The 15,528-nt window shown below is 42.4% G+C and overlaps 1 protein-coding gene across 2 annotated transcripts in view; it reads left to right on the top strand.

Annotated features, from left to right (window-relative positions):
* The window catches only part of FSTL4 (follistatin like 4), a 2,447,383-nt gene that overhangs the window by 2,342,506 nt on the left and 89,349 nt on the right, over window positions 1-15,528 (top strand). For both annotated transcript variants that reach the window (XM_069652538.1, XM_069652539.1), the window contains one exon: window positions 11,931-12,038. In XM_069652538.1, the coding sequence (XP_069508639.1) occupies window positions 11,931-12,038 (108 nt within the window). The remainder of the gene's footprint in view (window positions 1-11,930; window positions 12,039-15,528) is intronic.

Here is a 15,528-nt window from a genome sequence, read left to right as displayed (position 1 = left end):
AGTGAAGGAGGTTGCTGAAGAAGTTTATAATGCAAAATATGTGGCAAAAAAGAGAAATGGTCAGGTTTTTGGAGTTTAATGTTATTAATATGTCTTAGTATAGTATTAATACCTTTGTTTTATTTGATCGCTAAAGAAAAAATTAAACACAAATGAGTGAAAAAAGAAAGATGGGAAAAATAAATATGATAAATGGGGAGAGCTTCCACAATGGCACTGAAGATGAGCATAATTCCTTAACGGGAAACATTTGGTATGAGGAGATGATGCATGGGAGTAAATGGCACCTGCTATGTCTGCTTTCTCCTTCCACACGTAGTGGGAATGTCCAAGCTTTTCCTCTCCCAAGCAGCGTTCTACAATTAGGCAGGATGCATAATGCACCTGTCTCTGTTGAACTAGAAGTTTATTCCAGGGGGAAAAAGTGGCAGTTCACTGGGTGGATGAAGGGGAAAATTTGTGTGAAGACAATTTTGTAAAATTAACACAGATGCTTCAAAATGAGGAAACCTGGCATAAGGTGGTGAAGTATGTTACTGAGGGTCCTAAACAAGGGGAATTGCAAATAAGACACCATAAAAGATTGCAATAGGGCAAAGAGTCCCCTGGTGTCACACAAGGACACTGATGAGGATAGAAGGAACAGTGTGGTATGGGGAGAAATGGGAAGGGAGAATAATGCAGTGTTGTGTTGTAGGATTGGCGGGTTTTGAGCGAAATGTGGCAGCCTAGGTTAACGACAGCTGCTGAGCAACTTGGGGAAAAATGTTATTGTTTTAACTTAGCTAGATGAAAAACAACAACCAGTTGACATAAGGAGATTTACACAATTCCCTTTTGTGTTTCAGGTCAAGTGGGTCAATTTTCCTGTGGACTGATTCAAGCAGCGCCAAGGTGGTGAAGAATGAAGCGCTGACGCGGGGAATAGCAGCAGTGATAGATTATTGGTGGGCCTGTGGATCCAAAGCATATGCCCAGCTTCCACCTGAATGGAATGGAATATGTGCTCTTGTTACCATGCACAGCCCTGCACTAGTGCTGCCCCAAAATAGAACTGCCATGACGATTGCACTGCAGGGAAAAATGGCCCAACCAAATGAGCAGCAAAAAATAACGGGGAGAAGAAAACGTGAAAGCAACTTTTTCTGGAGGAAGAGCGCAGAGAACCTGCCTGCTGTCCCGAATGAGTACCATTTACTTTACATGGCTGCCACCTTTCTTACTTCTTTGTTGCTTCCAGGAGTACAGGCTGCAGCTAATTCATAATGTCTGCAGCTGGCTCGATATGAGTTATTGCAATTGGCCAACTCAATAGCAAATGTTTTGAATGCAATTAAAGAGGAGATGAGGGCCTTGCGCTTGGTGGCCCTTCAAAATAGATTTGTTCTTGGCCTCCTAACAGCCATGGAAGGAGGTGTCTGTGCTGAGTTTGGGATGAGCTGCTTCACAGCCATACCTGATGGTGAGGCCTCAGATGGAACTTTGAATGATGCAGCTACACAAGAGATGCAGACAGTCCAGGGGAAGATGACAAGCAAAGTTAATGGAGGGCAACCAGAAGATTGGCTGGACAGCATCTTCACATGGGTACCCACCTGGCTTTCCAGACTTTTATGAGTCACTATCCCTGTGTTAGTATTGATTATCATCACCTTCTGTGTTTTTAAGTACATTTCAAAAGTATATTGTAAGAAGCAAAAAGGACATTTGATGGTACCCTTCAGTGTTGATGAAAAAGGTTTTGAAATGAAGAGTAGACACAAAATATTGGGGAAAGATGAAGAGGTGGTTCCTGGTGGATGGGTTTTCACAGAGCCTGCAGATGTTGAGAATTATAGAGATTTCTGGTTTCAATGTCAAAGAATGGGACAGGGTGTGTATGGGTAAGTGTGAAGTCCAATCAAATTTGTGTGGGGAGATATTTCATGTCCAACCCGACCGAGGTGTGGTTATGCCAGCCACACTCCCGGAGGAGTGCAGGACAGCATCCGGTGGCCAGTAATAAGAGGTTGAGCCAAAAGAGGTCAGTGGATGCCATTATCCAAAGGTCCGCTTGGTACGGTGGTGACTTTATTTCGACTGAAATGGGAGACTCTGAGGTTGAAAGAAGTGAAGAATCTCCTAAAAGGATACATGAGTGTACCCATGCATGAATGCACTAGGGGTCAGAGGGACTATTTTTATGGTGTATAGCGCACGCCCTCATTAGTGGTGGAGGGTGATTGACTGAAGTAGTATTAGATTTTATGTCTGATGTGCCGATACGTAGCAGGTAGATGGTGGCACATTTGCACTAGAGCAGAGGGTTGCGTAGTAAGTGGTGGATCTTGTTAGAGAGTTGCGTGTAGGGCAGGCAATTGGTATAGTTGTGTCATTTTATTTTCTTTAGGGGGAAATTCTTTTTGGGTACATGGGTGCACATGTTTCATGAGTAGCAGCAGTTTGTTTTTTAGTGTTTCATGATCTCAAATGCTCATTATTTTGCTTTGCATAAAAGTCTATTTTAGGGGTGTTTCTTTGAAAGCGCCTTTTCATGCAGTTCTGTTCCATGATCTGTTTGAATATGCTGTCCCAGCTGCGTCTGGGACCCAGAATAAAACTTTGTTACTTCTTGCACTGGCATACACTCCTTTTTTTACTACTTTTGTAATTTATTGGTGAGTTTTACTTTGAGAACAGTCCTGTACAAACAATGCTGAGTAGCAGAAAGGGACATAAAGTGAGTTTCATTCAATGTTTGAAATGTAAAAAAAAAACAATGAGTGGAAAGATGTTCCTTCTGCCCCCCCCTTTCTGCCCACTACCCCACACTCACCATCACCCTGACCCCATTAAACCCCATATCTGCTGTGTCCTTCCTTTCCTCATCTGCTGTCTGCCACATTGTTATACAATAGTCCTAGCAAGACTGAAGAAAACACGAAAGAAAAGGCATTTAAATGACCACCAGTATTGTGTCATTGTCACACTCAGCATGCCCCTTTCTGCAGCCTCCACTTCACCACCCACCATTTGCACGTCTTAAAAAACATGCCCAGCTACACACACCCCTTTCATTGCATGCAAACAAGGCTGAGCCTACAGCCATTCATACTCAGTTTGCTGTATCGTAGTGCGTTTTGGCTGCCTTGGAATGGGTTTTACATCCGAAGTAGTCTATACGTCTATATTGAAATGAGTAAAGAGATAGCTCAGTGCGATATTACACTGGTTGATATCGGCAGCACACAGTTTCGAGTCCCCCTGTAGGGTGAAGATTAAGGCAAAATCTTTTTTTTTTAAGTTGCTGTCCTGGAACGGTATTCTCGGTCACATAAAGTAAGGGAACAATGAAGGATTGCCCTGGAAAGTAAGGGAACTTTGTGCCCTTTAGTTCCCACCCACTTTGAGCTCTGGTTTCACTGACTACTGGAAGCCATTGTGGACACCTCAAAAGTGGGCTAATTTGGTTCTGGCATCTGATTCTTTAAAGGTGTCAAATTACAACATTTTTAATTCTTCCATCCTTTGTATTTGATAGACAAGGACCCCAAAGAACTGGGCACTGACATAAGCTAACCATTACAAAATAATCTCTAGAAGTAAAAAAGCATGTTTAGCGAATGGACTGAAGAGAAAGAATTTACATTGTAACATTGGATGGTCAAAGCAGACCCATGCAAGTGTGTAAATAAGGAAAAGCTCAATGCAATATTATTGCCATTATAAGAATAGCACACTGGTGAAATATACAATAAGTGATCCAGCAGTAAACTTGACAACCCAGCACTTACTCATTGGCCTTATTCCTGCTCATCTTAAACCAGTTTGTCACAATCCATCATACCATATCTCTAATGTCAACACTACATTGTGGTGACTCCTTATGAACTTTCCTCACTTTTAGTGTACTAGTACCAATGAGATTGCCCCCTCCTGAGGCAGTGCAGGCTAGGATAGCGTTCAGAGTTGTGATTATGAAAGCCCCAGTTGTCGAGCGCTCACTTAGCACCTCTAATTTTTGTCATTGTAATGTTTGTACTAATTCTCTGTCTACTCTCATGGGAGCTTCAAAGACTTGCTAAATGATGAGCTTAATCTAACAGGGGTGCACAACTAATTTAGCTGGAGGACCGAAAGTACCACACAGATTTCATACAGTGGGCCGGACTGTCTATGTTGATGAGAAGGTGGTAGGGGCTTCGGTGCACGAATTTGAGCTAAAAATAAAATAATCAATAAAGCATGGGTTTCCAGGTGTCCATTTTACTGTATTTTAACTGTACCGTGTGTGATGCCTTATAATAATAATAATAATAATTCTTTAATGTGATATAGATTGCAAATAAATTCAAACTTTACACATAATACAAATTACATACATTAATATATACTCATTAAAAGAAACAAATCAACAAATATCATATACAGAAGAAAATGTATATCGAAACAAAATTTTAGAAACAAAATTTGAAACAAAATGTTCTTTACAATACTCAAGTAAAAACAATTGTGTATAGCTTAATATCTTTCCCTACACATCAACACAGTCTTAGCCTCATACGCAGGAGTTAAACGTCTCTGTAAGAGACACCATGCATCAGAGTCAAATGAAAATACAGTAGGTGTAAAACCTCTTCCTAGTCAGAGTGTCACATACAATCTTTAACCCACCTTATCCAGATGTTTCAGATCAAGGAGCCCAGGTCTTTTTCAATCTGCTGCCACACATTAAACAATGCAATGAGCAAATGCATGTTGCAGGTGTTAGTGCAATAAAGCCAGAATGACATTTCACAAATGGTTAGAGGATCATGTGCAAATTCCCCAAGATATTTGGAGATTGAACGACCCAGTGTCGAACACTCAGTCAACAAATGCTTAGCTGTCTCCAAACATTCAGGAGATTTGCATAGGCGACAGACTCGCTCATTGGCAGGGATCATTTCCCTGGCTCCAACATCATACAAGGTGGGTAATTGCTCCAGACGGAACAAAATAATGAAACGTCTGAGCCTTTTAGTGGGGCAGAGATACAGATATGCTTGTGGTTTCATGAAATTATAAAGTCTATATTTTACGAAATGAAAGGTCTTTAGGCTGCTCAGATGTGAGAAATTCTCTAACCAATCCCATAGGTCCACCTTTTTACCAAGCGCTTTTAGGCCATCCTTGGATACAGTTACCCCTCTGTGAGTCCAGCCTATGTCTATGAGAAATGTATTCATGTCTTTCTGGAGGGGAGAAGTGGTGTGTTTTTTGCTAACTTCTTGATGGATGACTGCCAATAACTGATTAGTAGAGCTGCACTTCATTTTAAGATAAAATCCTGCACTCCTTTTGAGTACCAGTGCTTTAAGTGAGGGAAGGCCCAATTCAAGCCTGTCAGGGCCACTGGCACACTCGGAGGTAATCCCAGTATCCGGCGCCAGAATTTACCCTCCATCACTTGCAGCCAGACCAGATCGAAAGAGAGAAGAGACTCAAGGCCATAGATAATCATGGGTGCAAACACTTGGATGTATAGGTGTCTTGTCCCCCACAAGGTAAAGCCGCCCTGTTTGTTAGTAAACAAAGATATTAATGCTGTTGCTTGCATCGCCCTGGTTATACGTCCTTGCCTGCACAGGGGATAGTCGCCCAACGGCTCAATTTCCACACCAAGATACCGATAAGATGGAGCATAAAGTATATGATTATTATGTACCAACAGATCGACTCGGGATGCTCTTTTCCTAGTGAATCTGAGTACCTTTGTCTTGTCAAGGTTAATGGTAAAGCCATTGGTTTTAGCGTAATCCCATAAGGTGACAGCGGAGCGCCTAAATCCAGCTATGGTATTGTCAAATACGACCAGGTCGTCTGCATATGCTAGGACAATACAAGGCACCTCACCAATTTTTGGGGGGCAGTTGTTAGCCTCGGCAAGTGCTGCCGGGATGTCATATACCTATAAACTGTAAATGAGGGGTGCTGTTACGCATCCTTGCTTTACCCCCTTATTCTGGCTCACCTGTCTAGTCATACTGCCCTCCTGGTTTAATCTGAGGCACGCAGAGGTATTATGATGCAGCTGTCTTAGATAATATAGGAGACCTGGCGGGCAACCCATAGTTTCCAGCTTAGTCCATAACCTTGCTCTAGGAATGAAATCAAAGGCAGCTTTGAAATCAATATATAGGGCGTAAAGCGGAGGCTACCCCTTGTTAAGCACCCGTGTGCGAAGCATATCCATCACCCAAAGATTATGAGAGGTGGAAAAATGTCGCCGGAAACCACATTGGAATCTACTGAGTATGTTGGTCTGTTCACCCACTTCTGCACCTCACTAAGCAGTAATGCGGCAAAGAGTTTGCCAGTGATGTCAAGCATAGAAAGGAGCCTGTAGTTGTTATGGTCTATACGGCTACCCTTTTTGAACACAGGAACGAGAATAGCCGTTTGCCAGGAACGGGGAATAATCCCCTGAGCTAAGATCTTTTTAAAGAGAATAGAGAAGAGGTGTGCCCAAAATGCAGAATAGTTCTTAATTACTGCGTTGGCCAGCCCGTTAGGTCCAGGGGTTCTAGAGGCCTTAAGGGTGACTATTTTGTTGTGAATGGCCTCCGTGGAAACATCAAAAGGCGGGGGAAAGGGAGCCTTCACTTCAAATATACTAGGTGCCTCCACCTCTCCAGAATGACGACCTAATAGAAATTGTACCCATAATTCCTCACCAATAGGGTTGGCTAGTGGGCCATTGACCTTCTCTCTATTCTCGTTTAGGAGTAGCCATATAATATGAGAATTTCTAGAGCAGATGGTTTGCACGAGCCTTTGATATCTGTTGTTCCTCTCTGATATTCTTATATTCTTAATACAGGCTCTAAATCTGTATTTGGCTTTTCTAACTTTCTCATAGTAGGCTGCTCCCGCTAAGTTCATGTTCTTGAAACCCCGACTCTCTGCTCTTAGCCCTCTCTTGGAATCCATGATTCCCTTATTATAGGGGAGTATTGTACCCCCAAGTTTTAGCATGTGCCTCGTTTTTCTTGTGGCATGTACTCCGGAGAATCTCAGAATCCAGTCTTCTATATCATTAACAATCATAAGATCGAAGTGCGGAAGACCCTGAGAAGCGGCGGGTTGGAGAGCTTCGGTCGCCGCTCTTATGTTCTTCTCCGACCAGACTATTCTAGATCCTGAGCAATTGGTTTGGATACTACCAATATTCGACTGAGAGGTTGTAGGGGAAGGGAGTCAGAGTGAACAGAGAAGCAAAGCGTGGTCGCTCCACTTATTGGGAGTTATACTATTACTACTTTGATTTTTTTTTCCAATATGGGGCTGGAGTCATGTTTTAAATAGAACTAAAAGTGCAGGTTTTGGGATGCAAAGCAAAACTGACTTTAGGCCAGGTAACACTTCGTTAAACTCAGGTGACTTGGAGGGCCATAAATTATGTCATGACGGGCCACATTTGACCGGTAGGCCTTATGTTGTGCACCCCTGATCTATGACATGGAATAGTAATAATAGTTATATTAATATTAGTAATACTTTTACATGCTGGTCTTTGTAAGCATCATCTGCTTCGAAACACTGAAAGATTACGTGTTATTATTACACATTAGTACCAGGCGGCGAGAATCCATGGGATACACTTAACATAGATTGGCTCATTTTCGAGCCATACCACAGTGTAATTCCGGGGACGCGCTTGCATGCATCGCGCGCCGGGTACACTCTCTTTGTTTATATTTTCAGGCAACCATGGAAAGGGAGAAGGGACCACACATAGTCCCTTCTGTCTTTTCCAAGGTGGCCATTTTGTATGTTTATTTTCCTCCCATTCATTAGTACGGAGCAAGTTGGCTGAAAAATTGCGCCCTGTGGCTCTGTACTAATGAAGCAGTACGCACATTCTAGTGTTCCTAGAACTAACACGTTCTGCTACGATACCTTTTCAAGCAGCAAAAGAAATGCTTCGTGAAAAGGTTTTGTTAGCACATTAGTATTCCGGGGCTGCAAACTCCAGAAAACGAGTATACTGAGACTACAAAGCCCAGAATACTAATGGCAATAACCACCGAGCCGGCGGGCCATTACCACCTTAAGGTAATGCCCCCGGGCCCACCGTTAAGGCCCTCACTATGCTCAGGCCTGTAACTTCAGGCCCCAGGGGCATTACCTTAGGCGGTAATGGCCCGCCGTCTCAGCGGTTATTGCCATAATAATGATACCCATTTCAGCATCTTTTGAAGAAGGAAGGACGGCATTAGTTGTGCCAGCATTCGAACTTGTGAACTGCAGCCTAGGCCACATATTTGAGAGCACTTAACTACCAGTGCCAGTTTAGAAGTTTAGAAACAGTGGCATCTGAATCATATCAACTCCTAAATGAAAGATAGTTGTGTGCATCTTTTATTTACTAGGGTCCTCATTTCCCATTGCCTGATGGAATATTGCTCATCATGTACAGGCGGGTGCAATGTATTGTGATGGCAATAAATCCCTTCTGGTGAGGATAGCTTTATTCTCTGCCTCTGCTGGTTCTGTAATGGAAAACTCCTACACAGGTCCACAGTCCGCAGGGGAGACCAGGGTCAGACCAGCACAGATCGGTTCTTATTCTGAGCAGTCTTTGTTAAGACACCAATGGGTATGCCTGAGAAATTGCTGGGCATGGTCATGTCTCTTGAGACCTTCTCAGCACTGGCAGTGGCGACCTAGAACCCCCTGAAAGTCAAGGACACCATGCTGACCCACCTGGCTCTTCATTGGGAGGTTATGTGGAAAAAAACTGTAGCGAGGACAATGGGATAAGAGGCCCATTTTACAGTTCTCTTGGGAAGAGAGATATTCATTGTATAACGCCCCTCTGCACAGCCTTTCCATTTGTCTATCTCATCTGCCTCCTAGCATTTGCCCTTTCCTCCCACCACCCTTTCTTTCAGTGCTGTGATTTGTTTGTCTTATCGCACTTACACACCCATGTGATGGCACATACACACCCATGTGATGGCACTTACACACCCATGTGATGGCACATACACACCCATGTGATGGCACATACACACCCATGTGATGGTTCAGTCATGGTGCTTTGTAGCTTCTTTCCTGTTACTATGGCACTGAATAGGCCAATTACAAATTTCTAATTCAGAGGAAACCTCACACTAGAAAGGGTTTTACTTGTTTATGTTTTTTTATAGTTTGGTTGCTTGCCCCCTTTGCGCAGGATTCATGGCATTCAGTGCTGACCCGCCTGTGGTATATTTCAGTATAGTTGGTACAGCACATTGTCCAAGCCTCCACTGCAATTGTGTGAGGTGGCTCTGAGTTGTCACCTTGGAAACGTCATTGAAAGACCCCAGATAAGTGGTTTGGATCCTACCTCATGAGAAAACCTTCTTCCATGGGCTTTGTCAGTCATGACAAATATTAGTGTCCAATAAAGACGAACTTTCTGGCATTCTGAGATTTGGAACGTTACCTATTGACATCCCCTCTGTTCTTCCACCAGGAGGGTAGCTCGGGGGTAATGCACATCTCTTGAACATGAGAGAATACGGAGCAAGGTTGTTTGTCCGGCACTTAGAATCAGAATTTTTAAAAAAGCTTATTTTTATCCTTTATAAAGTCTCATTTATGTTTTGTATTGTTTGAACAGTGGATGTTCTCCTATGACCCAACAGTGCTATTTAATTGTAAGACCGATGCTAATCATATTTTGCTTGAAATACCCTCCCTCCAATTAGAACAATATCTGCATCATAAAGCTTTGCATAACTGGCCTAAAGGACGCAACGTTCTGGCCGCCAGTCCTAGATGGCTACATTCAGGCCAACGACGTGTAAGAATGCCTTTGAGTCATAGATGAAGCAGCTACAGTCAATGCAATGGAGGATAACACTCAACCCTGGCAGAGTCCCACAGATGCACAAAACAGCTCTGAGCGCCCCTCATTGCACCAATAAGGTCCCGCTGCCAGCGGCCCTCATTTCATGGAGTGCCTTCATGAAGTGAATCACAGCTGGATACAGAGGAGGGTAACAGTTTGCCCAGCACCCCAAATGTGTAGCCAGCTACACAAGAAGGTCCTTGATTGGAAAGTTTCTCCACTCATCAAGCCAGACTCAGCAGAATGAGGCAAGGAAATTTGACATATATTGGAAAATTGGAGGTATACCACCCACAATTTACCATCTTCCCAACCTTTGTGGGGGCTGCACCTCCAACTGCACCCCACATAAGGTCATTGGAGAATTTTGGGAAAAGGTCTCCTCTGCCGTAAACGTACAGTGTAGCAACTTTTTAGAAACAGAAAAGTGTGACATTTTAAACAAAACAAATATTGGCACATTAAATAAAGCACAGCTTCAAGCCGGACAGGTAAGGGAAATTAAAACTTAAATGTATTTTTAGTTTAACATTTTTTTGCAAGCTTATGTAACTTTTCCCAACTGTACCAGAAGTGCATGAAGGTGTATAAAACAGTGCACCGAGCAGAGGTAAACAAGGAGCTGCGCCGCCTCCCAAAAAGCCTCCCCTTTCCCCGAACTCGCAATCCCCATCATGTCTCAGGCATCTACAAGGATGGAATAGGCATACATCTTCCTTCATCCAAGCGACTGGGGCTCTAGGATAGACTTTGGTGCCAGTTCTTGGGCCACATCCTAAAATGAATCACTGTATCCTTCAGAGAACTGTCGGCCTCATAAGATCCAGCGTCGATGCTGCCTCAGATATTTCTGCAAGCAGCACTAGGTAAGTAGGGCAGTGGTAGGGGCGAATGGGGGCTGTGTGGGAGTTTTTTTTAAAACGAGTCATCCAAAAATGAAATATACACCTGTATCCTATGTTTCAATTAGTCGCTAAAAGGGCAATACCAAGCAATTGTTTTCATGCTATTCTTCCCTTACTTTCTCCTTTTACAATACCTGCCAAGGCTTCTGAATTGGGTGAACGAGCTGCAACTTATTTGGTGATTTGCATTGCAAAAATAGGAGATCGAAAGAAACAGCTTTGAAAATGTGACGACATAATTGTCTGTCTGATTGAAGTCAGTAAAACCACAAAGTGCAGCCCACACTAACATCATTTGTAATGGTAGCAATGGCTGCCATGTTGTACAGCTTTCTAAAGGATGTCTCTTCAGTGAGATAGCTTTTTTTCGGGTACCCTAAAACCTTGATTTGACATTGCACTTTTTTCTATTATCTTAATACGTGGGCTGTTAGTTAGTGCACATTAAGCAGCGGCCATTAGTTCAGTTCCGCGTTAGAGGATGGACTGCTGCGGTCATAAAGCTCCCTTCCCTGCGCACGACTACACTACGCATCGACCGGCCCTGCGTCCATGTTCAGTCACGTGCCACTGCTCGCGCCGTTCCTTTAGCACGGGCAGCAATAGATCACACAACTGCGTACACCTCAAGGCCGTTGACGTGTGTCAGCGCGTGAACCTCCCTGCTCTGAGGGAGGTAATGATATTACGGCACGCGCATCTGTCTTGTCCTACATCAGCGATATTGCGGATAACAGAATCCCTCTTCCTGTCCCAGGGGACTGAAGGTTTTATAAGCTTCCGTCAATAGCCAGGGCACTTATTATTGATTTTCTGAAGAATGCATTCAATTAGCAAATCACACTCGGTAAAGGGACTCTACCATGCGGTGCATATTCATTGTTCGCAGTTTTTGCACATTGGCAGTGCCTGTCGTCGTTTGTGAAATCTCTGCATTTATAAAATATATATATCTTTTTAAATAGATATGGTTACATAAGTAGGTAAAACTGTTACAGTATATTAAACAAAACAAAATACAGCCATATTCTGTCCATCTCTGTATGGAAGGTATTGCCTAGTGCATTGATGAACTGGTATGTGATGCTTTTTATTTCTCCTTATGTTGCTAACAGAGATTATCTTTGATGTTTTAAAAAAATATATTTTTATTTCATTTTAAGTTTATCACCGTGGATCCTCTACCGGCGAAGCTCCTTTATGACAAATCGCATGACCAGGTTTGGGTTCTGAGCTGGGGGGACAGGCACAAATTGCATCCGGCATTGCAGGTAAGTCACAAGCTCACAGATGTCCATACTTTGTGTCTGTGATCAATTGCCATCAAATTCCAAGTTTTCAACCATATGTTTGTTTTTCCACATGGAAGGGAAGCTTAAGAGGGGCTGAAAGAAGTGAAACCGAGAGAACAAACAATGCAGACTGTTGATGGCACTGATTATATGTAGATGTTGGCAAAAGTTGGCAAGAAAAGGTTTAAACAGCAGATGCACTAGGAACGTGAACCATGGAGAAAGGAAAGCACACATTTAGGTTCCATTGTCCAGTACCTTAGGGCATCATCTCTTCAGAGAGCAGACTACTGGGATTAAGAGTGATTAAGGAATACTGACAGACAAAAGATTCACAAGCATTGTTTGACACCACACACATTTAGATTCCAGCTGTAAACTCCTTTACAGAGACCAAGCAAGGTGCCTTTGGTGAGAACCCCGAATTGCCATTCCTTGACTATATACTGCAACGATTTATTGGACAACCACCCTCAAGACAGAGTTCCTTCTCTCCCCATTCAAGGTGTCAACAAGTTGCTGAAGGGATTCCTATTTGGGTCATTCCCGACCTGTATAATGCCACCCAGCTCCCTCGCTCTGTACCACCAATGAGCCAGGAACAAGGCCGGTGTAGTGAAGAATATATATATAGATTTGTTTAAATTGTGGGATTAATAAACATTACACTCAAAATGATACAAGCAACCAACCCCGTGGCACAACACAATAGGTTCAGCACTTAGGTACCTTTCTTGTGTTAATGAACTAGCAGGTATTTCTCAATAGCATTTCAATTGCAACAAACACAAGTTTGCATTTAAACCAAATCACACATAGCTTTTCCATGGCTTTTCAAATGGTGTTTCTCTGCTCATTAGCACAGAGGCAATTTTAAAAACACACAGTCAATCAGAATGCACCCTGTATGCGGCACCCTGGTTCCTTCATTACGCCAAAGCAGTCTCAACCCTTTCTGCTATGAGTGTCACCTGATCACCCCCAGGAGAGAGTGTCTGTGTTTTAACTGGAGAGTCACAATTGGATTAACTTGGCTAGCAACAGACTCCTTTCTCCTTGCACCCAACCCAGGCATCAGTTATGTGTTACACACCTTGGGTTACAGGTAAAGTTAGGGAGCAGGAATATATAGGGAATTTCATTTTTATTTTGAAAGGCAGGGTTCAGGTCTGTGAAATGGATAGGAATTTTCGTTTTGGGACAATGGCACATTAAAATGAAAGGCAGGGTAATGGGACATGGAATCAATGGGAACATTTGTTTTGGGACATAGCACATTCAAATGAAAGGCAAGGTTTGGGGAATTTTGTGTTGGGTCCAGGGATACCCCTCTTTTGTCAAGAAGTCTGGTGTTACAAGACAAATAGGGTTTCCCAATTACTTTATAGGATACAGTGGTTAACGTACACTCACTGGGAATGAGATGTATTAATTTTGAAGTTTAACAGAAATCATCCTGTGATCTTTTCTACAGTGGAATTATTTTTTTGGAATCACATGTGCTAAGAGTCTACACAGTTTTGCCCACCACCCACAGTTAAGGAAAATTATTAAGGCAGGTAGTTTCCTCACACACTTAATATCATTGGGACATGTTTACTTACATGGGAGATCTCTTTTATTAGCCAGGTATTAGGACCCTCTTTTTGGAACAGTTAGGAGTCAGCTCACACCTCAGGCAAGGATAGCTCAGCTATTCACAGCAGGGCCCAGTCAGGTTGTAGGCTGTCTGCCTCAGATTGTATTCCCAGTCTCCCAAGTGAAAATCTCCACCCAAAAGACTTCAGCAAATGTCCAAGTGCTGGCGTAATAGGGGATTGTCTGTATATAGCCCCTATGACACCATTCATATTATGAATAATTTTGCAATGCCAACCCATTTTTCCCACACCTCAAACTGGACATTCATTTTCCCCTCCCTCGACAAGTCCGGCCTCTGCTAGCTGATAGGGTGAGGGGTTTATGAAATCTAGATTATGGATAGTGAGATGAGGAGAGAGTATTGTCTAAAATGACAATTTTAAACTTACACTTTAGCAACTCCAAAAAGTCACAACATGAAAACTTTGTGTAACTTACATCTAAACACAGTAAAATATATATTTTCTGATTCAGCTATTTTTGCTAGGCCTAGAGAAACTGTTTTGGTCCCGGCGCGACCTTCCGGGAACGCATTATAATTTTGCGATGTTTGTACCAAAACCAACATAATGTGCGCTATGAACATTTATATTCCAATCATTAATTTCTCGTTCTATCATCTCTCCAACTATCAGATTTCTATAATTTATAGGAAAATCAGACACACATTTAGATCTATAATTCAAATTTAATTCCTTCCATGGAGTTGATATTTGCATAGAACTGATAGGCTTATCCCAAGCTTTACCATGGTATCAGTCTTCATGTACGTCATTTCTTTCCCTTTATATTAAGGAAAAATGTGTCCAATTCATTGATATGGAAACCCTTGATTTCACATCCAGCAAGCTCAGTAAGTTTCATTTCTCAAAGGGTGCAAGACATGCGTCTGTGCCTGGCTCAATGTTGTTTCAGCCCTGCAATTAAATTCATTAGAGTGTCTCTGTTTGAAGCTAAGACACATTTTATGGGACTGTAAAACAGTCTGAGAGGTCAGGCCTGTATTCCTTATCTGACCCCTCCATGAATTTGATCTAGAAACTTTATTTTCTTGCATTTTGCTGAAACAGATCAGGGTCTCTGGGGTCAGAGGTCCAGTTATACAGACCCTAAAGAAAGCCACATGTGCAATCTGAAAGCAATGGTACAAGTACGGCATTGTATTTCAGTACATTACATCTTGGCCTTCTTTCCATGTCTAAGTATATTTGTTTAATATGACAGTTGAAAGGACATGACTGTTCATTCTGAATTATCCACTCACAGATTTCTGTTTAACATGTGAAGCCGGTGTCCACTTTAAAACAAAGTAGTCCTTTCAATTTCTACATTGTCAGTTTGTATGTTGGTAATTAAGTGTTTTATTTATTTCAAATGAACTATGTTGCTTGGCTTCGCTTTCAGAAGTAAGGCACAGTTCCTTCCTTTTATTTCCCAAATACACAGCATTTTCATGTATTGGTGTTTTATGTATAATTTTGCTGTTTTTCTTTCTCAGTCATAATGCGCATTGTCCCCATATACATGAAGTCATCATTTGCAGAAGCTCATGTTTTTAGAATCCATTGGGCACATTCTGCTGTATTAATGTTTTAAGGCACACTTCCCTTCACCTGTGTGCCTTTCCATTTTGGTAATGTTCAGTGAGGCCGTATTATCACATCCATTTGGCCTCAATGCTTTATCAAGGTTAAAGTGGAGGCTTTGCTTGGCCTTTCAGTTCATTTAATTCTGGGGCTCAATACACCCTACAAAACTATGCACCCAGGCCTGTATCCCTTAAGGAGGACCAAGCTGAAAGCCAGTATTGGGTATCACTGAATCACAT

Source organism: Ambystoma mexicanum, chromosome 3p (assembly GCF_040938575.1).
Source record: "Ambystoma mexicanum isolate Mex_15411 chromosome 3p, UKY_AmexF1_1, whole genome shotgun sequence".
NCBI lineage: Eukaryota > Metazoa > Chordata > Amphibia > Caudata > Ambystomatidae > Ambystoma > Ambystoma mexicanum.
Note: the sequence above shows the minus strand (reverse complement) of the source record. Positions and strands in the feature narration are given on the sequence as shown.